This window comes from Fringilla coelebs (assembly GCF_963513975.1).
Source record: "Fringilla coelebs genome assembly, chromosome: 4".
Classification (NCBI taxonomy): Eukaryota; Metazoa; Chordata; class Aves; order Passeriformes; family Fringillidae; genus Fringilla; species Fringilla coelebs.
In genome coordinates this window covers 22,645,157-22,660,337 of record NC_140032.1, presented here as the reverse complement: position 1 = coordinate 22,660,337, position 15,181 = coordinate 22,645,157, and the positions used below count along the sequence as shown (strand labels likewise).

General features: G+C 38.5%; 1 protein-coding gene across 4 annotated transcripts in view; it reads right to left on the bottom strand.

The window, feature by feature from the left end:
- Positions 1–221: 221 nt before the first annotated feature.
- TBC1D1 (TBC1 domain family member 1) overlaps positions 222–15,181 on the bottom strand; it is a 100,197-nt gene continuing 85,237 nt past the window's right edge. For all 4 annotated transcript variants that reach the window (XM_084204656.1, XM_084204658.1, XM_084204657.1 and 1 more), the window contains 5 exons: positions 11,140–11,384; positions 10,542–10,701; positions 6,116–6,285; positions 3,273–3,443; positions 222–2,014 (listed from right to left, as the gene is read on the bottom strand). In XM_084204656.1, the coding sequence (XP_084060782.1) occupies positions 1,817–2,014; positions 3,273–3,443; positions 6,116–6,285; positions 10,542–10,701; positions 11,140–11,384 (944 nt within the window). In that variant the 3' untranslated portion in view covers positions 222–1,816. The remainder of the gene's footprint in view (positions 2,015–3,272; positions 3,444–6,115; positions 6,286–10,541; positions 10,702–11,139; positions 11,385–15,181) is intronic.

Genomic DNA, 15,181 nt, shown 5'->3' with positions numbered 1-15,181 from the left:
CTCAGAAAGCATGACTGGTAAATAGGTAACAAGCAACTTTAGACTTTTCTAATTATATAGAAGCAACTGTTTCATTGTACCAGGGAGCTGAATGGAAATTAACAACGACTGTAGACAGCACCACACTTCCAGGGGAAGTCACATGGTTCTGAACTGGCACCCCACCAACTGTGGTTTTGTTTTTGAATACCAAAAAATGTAACAACATAGATGTAGGCATAGATTATTATTATTTTTATTGCTTTTGTTAAAAAGTCAGTGTATGAACTATGGCACTATGCTGTAAAAATGCAACATTACTGAGTGATCCAACAGTATGAGGTCCATTATGACAAGATTTTAAACATGAAGCATAAGCTTCACTGTGGATTTCCAAATTTAAAAAAAAACAACCTTAAGAGGTAAATGGATTAATAATAACTGATGTATGTGGAATTTCAATACTAAGTGAATACAAAGTGGACTTGCAAAAACCAAACATATAAAAATCACATCCTGGGTGAATCTCCACTATAACAAAACACCAGTGCCTAAAAACTCAGTGCTTAGTGACTGAAAAAAACTACGGCAATATTCCTAATCCTGAAGTAAACCCCAACAACGGGTATCCACGGGTATTATTGCACAATGTTGCTTTAACTGGCTTGCAAACTACTTTTGCATTAAGAAAAGTGAGACTTACTCTTTTAGATATGTAATCTTATTTGAAAGATGCATTGCAAAACAATGGTGTCCTAATTAGAACTCCTATACTCTTTATGAAACAGTTTAAGCATATCTGGCACACCATGAAGCTTTGAAATGACTCCACTTCTTCAGAAAAGTCTTTAGATTTCTCAGAGGATGGGTGGGCATAGAGTAGCAAATAAAGGGGGAAAAAATGACAGTGGACATTACTTTCCAAGCAAAAAAGAAGTCTTACATCACACAGCAAATCAGAAATAAATAAGATGAAGTTTGAGGAGTCTGAATAGAAATCCTTGAATGATGCTGCAAGAGTCACAGGCTTCAACAAATTAATGTCAGTATATTTTGTTAAGAATAATGCAGTTACTATATACAGTATGTTTATCACATAATGCTAACTAACAATACACTAAATTAATGGTAGTTAAAGAAGAGATATACTAAACCAACATACTTAAAAAAAAGGAAGGCAACCCCCAGTTATGCATAGTTACATATGATAATGTCCAGCTCCCTGGAGTTCAATGGATTGACACCTTCAAGCATCAGGAAGCAGTTTTCTGAGGTGTAAACAACATAATTAACAGAACCCAGACAAGCTGTAGGGGAATTACACCAACAAAAATTTCAAGTCCAATCACAAATCATCTGTAAAAGTTACCACTGCATAGCTGCAATGAGGCAGTCATCCATTCAAAAGTTTTACACTGACATATTTCTTCAAAAGCCCTTCTAAAGGATGTGCTATTTAACTTGGTGGTGATCCAGACAAAAACAAAAATGTGACAAACCCAAAGCACTTAGGTTTAGAAGCACTTATTGAAGAATCCATACCATATTTACAGTGTATTGTGTATGAGTGCACACACTAGTAAGTTTCTCCTGTTTACTATTTCTTATGTGGTATCTTACTCTTCACAGTATTTCTACATACTAAGAAGAGAAGAGTCTTTCCCCAGGAAACCAGCTTCTCTGATATGGCAAGCCACCATGCCCATAACTCGCTTTGCCACAGTAAGGTGTGTACAACAAACACGACAACGTCAAATCCCCATGGATCATGACAAAATGACTCAGTTCTTCCCTTTGTTTCTTGCTCAGCTTCTCTGCTCCCTTACAACTGTGCAGGTCAGTCAGCATCCAGTTCTTGTCTAGTAAGAAGAGGCTTCCCATCTGTATCACCCATCTTTTTTCGCATCTCTTCCACAGCTTTCAGCAGAGCTGCTCGCTCCTGCTCAAGAGTGAGAATGGACTGCTTCAGTTTGCCTTCATTGGTCAATAAAAGCTCTACTGTAGCTTCAAGGTTTTGGATTTTTCCATTAGCCACCTATCAAAGTAAAAAGATAGGAGGGGAAAAAGGATGGGAAGGTAAAAAAGGATAAATTCATTAATGACTGAAACTATTTTTTGAGATACATGAATATATATAAAATACTAAAAAAATTATGAAAAATTAAACTCAGAATATAATGCAATGTAATGAAATTAGAAAGTTACCAAATCTGCAAATTTTATACCAAAGAACTGCAGGTTAAGATAAGCTTCTGTATGGGTCAGTTGGGAGACATTTTTGGCCAGCCACAGATGCGGCTTTGCAAAACAAAGGCAACTCAACATGTTAGCTGCATCCTCACTTCATCTCAACACCGACTCCAATGAATACCAGGTTGGAAGGCAAAGGAGAAGAGGATTTAGAGCAATATGCAAATGGAAAACACTTTGTGAAAATTTTCAAAAATTCTCCCTCAAAAGGCTGCACATACTGGCATTCTACTTCAGGGTGAAACTAAGTATTAGATTGATCAAAGTCATCTTGTGCGACCTGTAGGTACTTTGACAATGTCAAATGAGAAACCTAAACTTCCCTCAACAATTATCTTACAAAGTTTACGTCTAACAATAATCAAAAGGTTTGAAATGTCTGCTTCTTACCCTTGAAGTCCTTTCTCCACCAAACTAAATGCAGAGTCAAAAGTTTTATAGCAAACATCCTGTTATAAAACAGCCAGAAAACTGACTTCTTGCTCAGATAAAAAAAGAATAATCCCTTACTAAGAACAGGTGCACTGCCTCTGAAAAAGCTGCAGACTATATATATTAGAAATGATTATGTCACATATTGTTTAAACAATCTGGATAACAGCTAAAAAATTGTAATAGAAAGTATGCCTTTATAACAATGCATACTTTCTCTAATGTATCCCTAAATTGTGACATTACAATTAGTATACCCATTTTTGGCAGAGTAGTATCCCTGCTGTAATAAAGCAGTGACTGAAAACAAAAATGAAATTGAAGAAGCACTTTATTTTTAGTTATCTTCTACAGATATGATTTTAATTACAAGAGAAGAGGCAGTGTGTTGAATAAACTTTTCACTAACTGCAAGTATATGCTCTAACCACCGTTCTCTCAGAATTTCTTCTGCATGTAAACTTTGAGGGCAAAACTCTGGGTGGCTACATTTTAAATTCACTAGACCAAACATTAATCCCTCCTGTGATGTGGAGTAGGACAGGCTCTTCTGAAAAGGTGTATAAATTAGAAAATAAGAATGTTAATCATATATGAGATATAAATTGTACCTGCAGTTCTTCCAGGAGATCAAAGTTTTGCTTGCGCAAGCTGCTGTTTGCCTTTTCTAATTTATCCAGTCTCTGATTGTCATTTAAAGAGGAATCTATAAGCTCATCCTGAAGCACATGATATTCAACTTCATAAGCTTGCAACTGTTTGGCAATATCCATTTCAAAAACCTGTTGCATATAAAAATATTATTAGGTGCCGTGCAGATCAAAATCATTGCTCTTTCAAGACTTTAAAATCTATTGATCTAGATCTAGGCTCAGATATTTAATCAATGCATGCAAAAAATAACTTATTTTTTGGCATTCACATTTTCTAATGTGGAAATGGCAAGCCTGAGGCAGTGGAGTGCAATACATTGGCATTGAATCTACTTAAAAAATTTGCTACTGATTTGCTGTCTGACTTCAGCAAAACTACTTACACTAACGGTTTCAAGGGCATGGACTTTGTAGGGTATTACCCTTTTGAAATTTAATATATCTTAGTTTGGCATAAACCCTTGTAGTTATAGAATTAGGTGTCAGTTCAGAAAAAGTGTGATCCTGCCACATGTACAAGTGTACGGCTAAGTAAAATAAAAGCCTTAAATGAAAAACAGTAGACTTTGCTATCTTTATTTATGACTCTATAGTATTTTTACAGACTGAAAGAAAATGAAATTTTCTATCCTTACACTAACACACTTAACAAAAACATTATGTAACATCAAAATAGATTTCTATAATTGTTAACTACAAATCACTGAAAAGAATGCTCAGTCTTACCCGTGAACATTAAGAAAAACTTTTATTTTAAAAGCAGATAAATAAATTGAGATGCAGAGTGACCCAAGGGAAAAAAACCTGTTTTCTTTTCCTTTTTCTAGGTTTTGGCAAACATCTGCCTTCCAATTATTCATTAATATGACTCCAATTTCCACTACAAGCAGTGAAGAAGGTAGTAAATGAAAAGGACAAGTGTGCCAATCACAGAACATAGAAGAAATAAAAGTTGACTTAAAAATGTATTTGAAAAATAACCCAAGAAGGGAAATTCCAGGATCATTCTTTATTTTTAAACCTCTTGAACTTTATTCATTTTGAAAATGAGTCAAATGTCAAATCCCATCTGAAATACCTATTAAAAGTAACAGGGACATTTGCCTATTTTATTTATCTGCTCTGTCTATAAAACTTTAACTGTTGGTTAAAGAAAACATCAGATTATGAAATGTTTCTGTCACATGTCCATTAAAAAATTATCTTGTAGTTAAATAGCAGCAGAAATGTATGTACTGAGCATCTAAGCACAGAAGGCTGAAATACAATTTTAATTCAACTTTGATTACACATAGGTAATTTTCATTTTCTGTGAATCTGAGCATGTCTGGAGAAGACACCCTGTTGAAATTTCAATAAAACAAACAGTGCAATTCAGCAGGGCAGAATGTTAGTTCCTCTCATGACCTCTGCCACTTCTAGCCTCTGTGCTCCTGAGGAGGGAGGGAAATCCCTGCTGTCATAACCAGAGTATCAAATCTGAAAGAAGGGAAGGATTAGGCAATAAAAAGTTTGATCTGAAACCTAGCTAAGTGAAGGCAAGTTAAGGCACAGAACCAAAGGCCATGCTGCAGAAGGATGAGGAGCATGGGGATTAACCCAGGAGTTGTGCATGGACTGTGAGCTGGTCAAACAGCTGCCCTCTTCAGAGTCAGCCAGCCCTGATCAAAGTAGGGAACTGCTTTTCCTTCTACTCACTTCTACCTACCCACTTCCAATTTAGAGCAGTCAGGACTGCCTAAACAGAGCATCCCTCCCTCCTTCAGTTCAAAGCACATGGTTTTCTGCAGCTCACTGAAGCACTGCAAGTTTTTCAGCCTGGCAGGTAACACACAACCCCCTTCACCCCCTGGAACTTCCTTGCTTTCCTTCCTCCTGCACAGACTTTCTAGCTCTCATCTCCTTCCTTTGACAGTAAGCACTAGGGCCTTTTTTCTGGCCCTAATGTGAGCTGTGACCCCAGAAGCTTTGCTGCCAGGGCTCAGAGGGAGCCCCTCCAGCCCTCTGCAGAGCACTGTGCTGCTGCTGCTTTCTTTATCAACCCATGGGCTTTGATCTCTGGCAGCCCTTGGGGGGTGTCAGCATCTGCAGTTCTGCACAGTACAGCCCCTATGTTCTGGACCACAAAAAGCCTTCAGAAAAACTGGCTAAAACCCATCTTTGCCTACTGCCATTTAGATGTCAAGTGTAAAAAACACTTAGGGGTTTTTAACAGGAAAGCCTTCATTGAAATAATTTCTGTTTTTAAATAATCCATAAGTATCATCTGGGATATTAGCAATGTTGCATCATTTTCCTTGTCTGCTGTTTAAAAGAATTGAATCAAGGATTCCAAGTTTTGCTGTCTAGAGTCACTACTCTAGAGTCACTGCAAGAGTCTGCACTGCCCCATGTACTCCTGACAGAATTAGAAAGGTGCTGTTGTTACACACTGGGCCACCCTAGAAAAGCCAGTAGAGACAGAGTGGGTGTGGGAAAGCTTCTAATTTCATTAAGTACGGTTAACATTTGTGAGGCTCTTGTAAGTCAATTTTTGCTTCTGTTATGAGACTTGGAAGGCAAGCTTCTTTAGTGAAAAAAGAATTAATTTTCACTAACGGTTTCATAAAGTGACAATAACCAGTGGTTACAATACCACACAAAGCTACTAAGTCATCTTGGTTCACAAGTCGTCTGCTTCAACATCTTCCAAACTACACGGGAGTTCTCAGCTTGAAGTAGTAGTTGTTCTGCTTTTTCTGTCAAGAACTTAACAAGAGCATTCCTTTGCATACCTCTCATGTGTTCAGTTTATTTCATACCTGACTAATGGTCTTTTCCATCTGTACCAAACCCAGGTTGGGGAGAGTGCTTTTAATAAAATCAACAATAGTTTCTAGATTCTCATGCTGCAGAATCAAGGGCTTGTGGCTTCCCAAAAGGCTTAAAGCCACTTTAAATATAGCCTCTGATCCTTGAAGAAAAAGCATATCTGTGAAAACAAGGAAAAACCAGGTTATATCAAGCAAGCACATCTTTTGACAAGAATATCAAAACAAGTCAAAGGACAAGAACTTCTGATAGGAGTGACCTGGAGGTTAGATACACTGTGCTGGACATGTGCTTTTACCTTTAGAAGTTTTATAAGATCAAGATTATTACTGTGAATAGCACACTTGTCTAACACAATCACTTACTATTTTGTTTAGTGAGTTTTCACCGAAAAAAAAAAGCAATTCAAGTGTAAGCTAAGTCTACAATAAACTAGGTAGTCAAGTTTATCAATGTTGCCACTTTTTGTGCATGTAATAGTTTAGTGGGCTGTTTTCATGCTTGTAGGAATGTAAATTTGAATGGAAATCTAATCCCAACACCCTTTAAAAACTGTAATACAACAGGGAAAAAACCTATACCTGAAAACACAACTGAAGATCTGAAATTCAGTTTTTCTCTCATGTGGTCGAAAAAGCCACAAAACCACATTAAAACACTTAGCACATGAGGCTAAATGCACACTTTCCAGTAGCCTCAAGTTTCAGGTGCATGTGTTTATTTTTAGTATGTGTCTCAACCACTTCTGTTAATATGCTAATAATGATATTAGTAAATACCCTGAAATCTTAGTCATACAGCTTAAGTGAAATATTGCAGGTGGCCCTGCAATGACAGCACCTGGCATACTGAAACGACAATATACAGTGATCTTACAATGAAATATCCTTTCCTTTCTTTTCTTTTACAAAGTGCCTATGTATTTATAGAGTAAAGAAATAGAAGTCTGCAATAAAGGCATCAGACAAGAAATCCAGTCTGTACAAACAGCATTGCCCTGAGCTTGACTTTCCTGCTGCTGTCAGAATCTGCTCCTGGTTTCACTGAAGGGCTCATCTTGCTACAGACAGAAGCATCTAATGAATTAAACAATACTGATGGAGGTGACAAAGGAATAGAAGATACTGTGGAGTTTTTATCATATTTCCTAAATATAAAATTACTTTGAAAGGGCTTCTCTCTTGTTCTTGCCCTGCTTTGTATTTGAAGCTGTGAATGCAGCCACAATCAATACTTCAATACACAAACACCTTACATAAGAAGTAGTACACTGACACACACAAAAAAAGATAAAACAAAAAAAAAAAGTATCGATTAAAAAAAAAAAAAAGAGAAAGGAAAAAAAAGAAGAGTAAAGCAAGGAGATAGAAAGAACTCCCCATGGTGTAAGGGAAACAACTCAACTACTAGCAAAACCACAGTTATCTCTGATGTAGTGAAGAACCTAGGAAAGCACTGGCTAACAGCCTTTCTTAGTAAAACCAAACTGTATTTCCGAATTTGTATCGTAATGAAATTCCCCTCTTGCACTCTTTAGCTTGCAATGTTGAAGCCATAACTCATTTCACTCTCTCTCTCCAAGAAAGAAAAGCACAAGTAAAAACTAACCACAAATCTCACACTTTCTTGCCATTTTTCCTAGAAGGGTGTAACATTTTTCAGCTCTGTGTTGAGCTGAATGTGAACTCCAGTGGCAGAAATGATTAAAAAGTGGTAACAGAGAAGGCATCTGCCGCAATTCTCTATTGAAACTCCAAAGTATGGGAAAATGATTCATTGGGAAAGCTCTACATTAGGACAGGAAATACTGAAGAACAGCTAGAAACACAAAATGAAAAAAGCAGAGCTAAAAAGAATGTGTTTTTATGATTCAGCACCTGCCCCATAATGACATGCAGATTAACTCAAGGTGACCTGAAAGTTGTTAATGAATGTCTGTAAGCCTGAGCTGGTAATACACAGCTGAAATCCCTCTCATTTGAAACAGCAAGTATTTAACAAAGACCTGTTTGTTATCCACTCCCCATGCTTCATATTAAGTGGGCTCCCAGCCAACAACAACACAGTGAAGGTACCCAAGTTAATATCAGCATGACTGGCAGCCTACTGGATTTAGAAAAATTAAGTTTTATCTACAACCTTGAAACAAAATAAACATGATTCTATGAAATGTCCTCTATGAATAAGTAAGCAGGAGTACTAAAGAAGGCATCTTTCGTAACACTGTTACTTTCATCAGCTCCTGCTCAGAAGTGTTGAAAGTTTGGACAGATAAATGAAAACTTAAAAGGAGTTTTGCTATTTGATTCATAAAACAGTCTAACCCACTTCTTTTACATATTGCCTGTTAGGTGCCTGCAAAAAGCACGCTCTATGGAAATCCAAAGGAATGGTCTGTAACAATTATATAATTAAATATGAGTCAGCTCATTTCAAATACTAAGGGTTCAGAAATACCATGTTAGAAAACGGCAGTGCAATCTCAGACTGTTAGTAACCTATAATTCAGTTACTTCAGCATCAACATTCTTTCCTCCCAAGGGTTTTAATAAGTGATCAATGAAAATCTGTGTATGTATGTTCTGCGACAGTGTGTGAAGATATAGATCAAAAATGATTGGATTTCAACTCGCCATATTGCTACTGACAGCCACTGACAGAGTGACAGCTCTAACCTTTTTTGTTTAAGGTTGTGTTTCAGAGTCTTTAGTATGGCTGAGGATAAGACTTTACTTTCTAATGTAAGAGAATGTCCAGTGTTCCTAACCAACATAGCTCCAGTAAATACTGTTTTAAGGAAATTACTAAATACAAAGGAAATACTGAATTTAAGGAAAATACTAAATACAAAGCTGCAAGTGTTGGTCACATTGAACTTTCTCTCTAAAAAACATCAGAGTTTTCTAAGAGGCAACAGTTTCTGTCACACATGCTTTTCTCTTCTTGACCTTCAGATGTGTGAAGATCATGTATCTGTGCCTTCTATTCTAATGCAAAGTCTTTGTTTTCTAAAGCCCTACACTCCTTCCATGACAGAGAAAATACTATTCTGTGTATTAAGGCAGAAATCCAAATATACTAGATACACAAGGCACTTTTACAACCTCATTGCAGTCAATTGCCCAATTCAAACACTTCTTACCATGTACAATACTATGAAAGATTAAGAATAACAAAAAGATGAGCTGATTATAAAAGATGAGCTCAGTATATGACACTTGCATATAGCACCTAATTTGATTCCTACAGATTATTACTGTCAGCTACATACTTGTTGATACACATTAACCTGCTTTGCACTCTTCCAGGAAAAAAACATGCTGTTTTGCCTGGAGTTTGGATGCTAATTATGGGACATATAGTTTTACTCTATACACCATCCTTTTCACTGTGAATTTTTCTAGCATTACTTTTAGCATGCCCTTAAATGGAAACTAGACAGGATTCTTGTTGGTTCTTCTTCAGCTCAATATTCCTATTTGTGGTAGGCAGGACCATATTGTTTTTAAGTCAAGAAAGTGTCAATATTAATCTGCTAATGAGCAATTTCTTTATTGCATCTCTTACATGACTTTGGAAAATGAAACTGGTTCCTCACTAGCAGAGAAGAACTGGGGAGAAAGCTTCAATCCACCCCACTCATTATGGACAACTCAGTACCACTTAACAAAGTGGAAAAACAAACAACTGAAAAGAAAACAAAGCATTTTCTCAGACACCAAACAATCTATGAAATATACATCCAGAAGATAGCATCAAGGTAAATTGTTAACTGGAATTTAATCAAAAAAGAAAGCTTCTGTAGATGCCAAAAATAGGCAACAGAAGTGACTTTAGAAACTAAAATCCAGATCATTCCAAACATTTTTGGAATTAAAACTGTCAGGACAAGAAACACTAGTTTAAATGTCTTGTATTTCTGCAGAGTAAATCCATGATTACACTGCAAAGGCCATCTGTGTATTATAAAACATAATGCTCAAGCTAATTTTCTGCTGACACTGCTGGAAATGATGATCATGGAGTAAATGGATATACTTCTCAGATGATGCCTTTGTTACATCTCTTCTCAGCTTGAAAATAACTAATTGTTGGTGTTGAAGTGCCATTGTCATAATACAATGGCTGCCTTCGTGGCATCAAATTTTACATCCTCTCTAAAAGTGGTTACAAAGTGGGAAAAGGTAACAATGAGGATGAAAAGACATTAAGGAGTTTACTTTCCTCCTCTCTCTTCCACTTTTACTGACATACTGCACACTCCATAGGATGACCTCTGTTGCTTTTCTTCTATTCACAGTAAGCAAAGTATTTCTCCCGTGTGTCTGAAACTGCTTGGATAGTAATGCTATAATAATACCAAGATTCCACATGTAAGACTTCAGAAAGAAGAGAGAGGAGTTTATGAAGAATTACCAAACACTCTGGATACAAATCCAAGGGGAAACTGGGAGGCAAACATGGTGAGAAACCAGGGAGCAGCATAGAGGCTGGGGCCAATCTCATGTGCCTCTAGGTGGTTATAGAGATCTCGATGGTAGTCATGAAGAAGTCGAGACAATTGGTACATCTGGATCTGCATGGAATAAGAACAAGAGACTAAAGATCAACATGTCTAAAGATCAACATTCATAACAGCAAAGTCCATGCTTCATACTTATCAGAAACAAGGGAAGGTATTTGTCAATTGATGTTTGGATGAAATTGTGTGGAAACAAGAAATATCTGGAAGCCACCTAAAAGACACAGGATGGGTCACCTATGAGCCTGCAACAGGCTCATTTGCAGGGTCATTTGAACAGAAGTCTTCTTATTTATGGTTTCCATAGTTTCCCCAGAAGTATTCTGATTTGAAAATCATGCATTTCAAATGATGTATTCTTTTCCTAGATTATCCTTCCCTATTTTTTAAGAATTCAATTTAATGTACTTAAATTTTTTGACAATGCTAGCTGCATTGCATTATCATTATTTAACATTAGCATCCTTTACTTAAAAAAAAATGAAATCATACCTGCAAAATTGTCATGTCAGGACGATATTGTTTTCTCAGGCCCATGTCAAACATAAGAAACTTCAGCATTTTAAAAGCATCTTCTTCACTCATATGAAGTAGTAAAACTCCTGCTACAAAACTAAGGCCCTGGCAATATCCTACTTCCTGGTCCAGAAGTGAATAGGCCTTCAAAATGTTGTAGAGTGACAGCTGCCCAGCTCCCAGCTGTGCTGAGAAGTACGGATGTGTTGGAAATGTGCGCCCTGCGAAAAGAGCTGAAGTTAGTGACTGAAACTAAAAAATAAACAACATAACCCCCAAAACCCTGTCATATTGTCAAATTAAACAGTCTTTCAAAAATTCAGATTCTTTTGAGAAGTAGATTTTGAGTCAATCCACAGGAAGACCATAAGAAAGTTAACAATACAGAACAATTGATTGTTATGCTTTACCACTGTTTGGTTACAGCTATTGCAAAGTTTATTTAGAAACTGTCAGGGGGTGGGGAAAACCTGCTGTTTGGAACACCTGAACACCTGATTCTTAAGACTGACTCCTGAATATTTCATCAAAGGCTAATAAACTATTATAAGGACTATTATAAGTTGTTCTAATAAGGACAACTATCAGGATTGAGGCACAGGCCTAGAACATCTAAGTGGGCTGACGCCCCTTCCCTTTACTTTTTCTTTTTGTCTTTTTCGTGTAAATGTGTCTCTTGTCACAACCCTCCCTGCCTTGGTCCCTCACAGTCTTCATTTGCCTTTTTTCTTTCTGCAGCCCTTACAATACCAAGAATTGAGTACCTGTATATAAGCCATAATATTTGCTATATACATACTATGTGAGAGCACAGCTAATTGAGGCAGCCAACAGACACAGCATTTTGTGCAGCCATTTCTGGGCTTTGTTTCCTTGAGCTTTGAGCATACAGAGACTATGTCCAGGATCAGGGGGAATCCTGAAAGTGTGAGGGTACTGCTGCTGCCTGGAAAGGCTGATGCTAACCAACACTTGTCAGTTGCCCTTGATGATAGGGTGCCTGGAGCCTTTTTTCCAGCTGATCCCTTATAAGGCAGGGCCACTAATGACCTGGGCAATGGGGCAGAGCACATCCTCAGCAAGCTTGAAGGTAATACAAAACTGGGAGGAGTGACAGATACACCTGTTACCATTCAGAGGGACCTCAACAGGCTGGCCAAATGAGCTGCCAGGAACTTTGTAAAGTTCAACAAAGTTAAGTGCAAAATTCATGCACTTGCAGGGAACAAAGCTGTGCATCAGTATGTGCCACCCATCTGGAAAGCAGCTTTGCAGAGAAGGACCTGAGGGTCCTGATGTTGTTCACCAGGTCAAACATGAGCCAGCAAAGAAGGCTGATGGTATCCTGGAATGCACTAAAAGTGCTGCCAGCAGCTGGAGGCAGCTGATCCTTCCCCTCTGCTCAGTAGTGGTGAGGCCCCATCTGGAGAGCTGTGTCCACTTCTCTGTTCCCACTGCAAAAGAGATACAGCCATACTGGAGAGAGTCCAGCAAAGGGCCACTAGGATAACAGAGGGACTGGAGCATATCTTCTATGAAGAGAGGCTGAGAGAACTGGGACTGTTCAGCCCAGAGGAGGAAAAGCTCAGGAGGATGTTACCAGTGGGCACAAATACGCAGTGGAAGGGAATGAAGAAGGAACCAGGCTCTTCCCAGTAGTGGTCACTGACAGAACAAGAGGCAATGGGCATATAATGAAAAACAAGAAATTCCACCTTTTTTTTTAATTATAAGGGTGGATAGACACTGGCACAGGCTGCCCAAAGAGGTTGTGAAGTCTCCATCTATGGACATAGTCAAAGTCTGAGCAAACATGACCCTAGGCAGCCTGGCAGACCTTGCTTTGAGCAAGGGGGATTTGGACTAGATGATCTCAAGAGCTCCTTTCCAATCTCAACCACTCTGTGATTCTGTGAACAAAGACATTAAAGACTTAACCTTTACAGATTTTTTTTAAAAACTTCCAAAGGCAAAATTTTTCACTTTTAGGAAAACCCTCCCCTATCAAACTTCCTCTGTGAAATACCTCAACAGAGAAGAAATCTGAATACCTCTTTTGTTCTAGTATTAAGTGGATCTTGTTTTCTGGTTGCCCACTTGTTAAATACTACCCCACCCTTTAGCTCCTGGAATGCTGCTGTGCTACCAGATAATATCAGAACTCCTGTTTCAAGACAAAGCCGGGGCAGAGTCCTTCTGCCATCTGGTAGCTGCTCTAGCCTGTCACATGGGAAAAGGCATTCAGTTCTGAGTAGGACTCCCTGTCCAGGGTGTCAGAGATGAATGTTACAGAATAAGTATTTCCAGCTTCAAATGAGAAGGAGCTTGCATTCCATTGCTTAAAGGAGAAGTTACTACAGCACAGTCTAAAGGCAGACCTGCACTGCCTCACTCAGGCAGCAAAGCTCGTTTCTTGCTAAGTCATGAAAAAGAGTTACAAGCTCAGCAAAAATAAAGACGCTAAGAAGTTCTAAAAACCAGTAAATGGAGGAGGAGAAGAACTGCTAAACTCACAAGCTGATGTGCTTCTGAGTGCTCTAATGTTGGCTTAACTAAGAATTTTAGCCTTTATTTTGGAGCAAAAATCTCTGGCCTTGCCCAAAAGAGACTAAATGAACTGTGGTACCGCTAGAGCCCAGAATGCCAAAGTTACTACCTTTTACTTTACGTTTTTTTAAAATGTAATAAAACAAAACCTAATTTTCCACCCTGTTCAGCAAACACCCAGTGATGGATGGTTTCCTACAACGACAGCACTGTGATATGTAAATTGGGCCAGCAAAACAGCTGCTATACCTTAGCTCTGCATCCATATGCACACTCCTGGCCTCAGGAAGCACTATTTACATCTGAGGATGCATCAATTCAACTAAATGTGAGCAATACTATTACAGCTTTGGCTCATACTGAGTTAACAAGACCTAATTAGCTTAATTTGGGAAAGGTTGTCAAGTATTACAATCACTATATTCTGAGAACATAGCTTTTTTCTTTCAAGGTCTAAGTGCATGCTCTCAGAAGGATTCTTAAAGATTTAAGAGAAAATGCTTCTGATAGCCTGAAGGAACACAAGTCAGAACATGCAAATCCCTTCTAGCTGCCTATCCAGTTATGCTGTCTGTTACCATACAGCACAGCACTATTTCAATGTAAATCACTAGGAAGTCTTCAGCTTCCTGATTCACCTTATGGTTATGACAGGGCCCAATCCCTCTTTCAGCTAGTGGGCTGGCAAATAGCACCCTGGAGAAACAACAGCTTGCATGAAAACCACCATGAAATTACCAATTTGCCAACACAAGCAGTCATTTGTTTCTACAAGAAGAGCACATGGCTAAGATGAGAAGTATTTGAGTGCAGAACCAGGTAGAAAATATGAACAGCTTGCTGAGCCAGTAAGCCCCAATCTGCTACTTGAGACAGCCAAGCTGAGACTCACTGTGCTCCCTACTGTCCAGGAGTCATCTCAGCACCATCCCTCTGCTAAGGTGTTCAATTAATTTATCCAGCACAAATCTGTTCACCTCTTACTGAACCACGTCAGTGTCCCACCCTTCACTGCCAGGGCTATCAACACCAGGTATGAGGTATTTGCTAATAAATGATCTCTGGCTGCACATAAATGTCTCTCTCAAACACAAAAGATTGTTGTCTGGCACTGCTCAGTCCAGGGGAATGCCCAGATTGGTGTGCAAAGTCTGAAGGGAGGCAATTTACACACACTGCCACTGCCCATTCCCGGCTGGCATTAAAGCTCCTTGGACTGTTACTTTCCCAGTGCCAAGTCAAAACTAGGCAGGTCTGCCAAGGAGGGGACAGCAAACACCCTCTCCCACCTCTGGTCACGCCACTTTCTGCAGAAACACACCTGTTCACATTCCTGTGTATTTTCTGTGCGCTGCTTTGGTATTTTGACTTACTTTACCAAGTGTTGCAAAAAAGGAGAAAATAGTCTCTCTATTATCTAAAGCTTAGGTCACCATTTAAACTTGCCGAATCTTCCCACAGTTTAGTACCC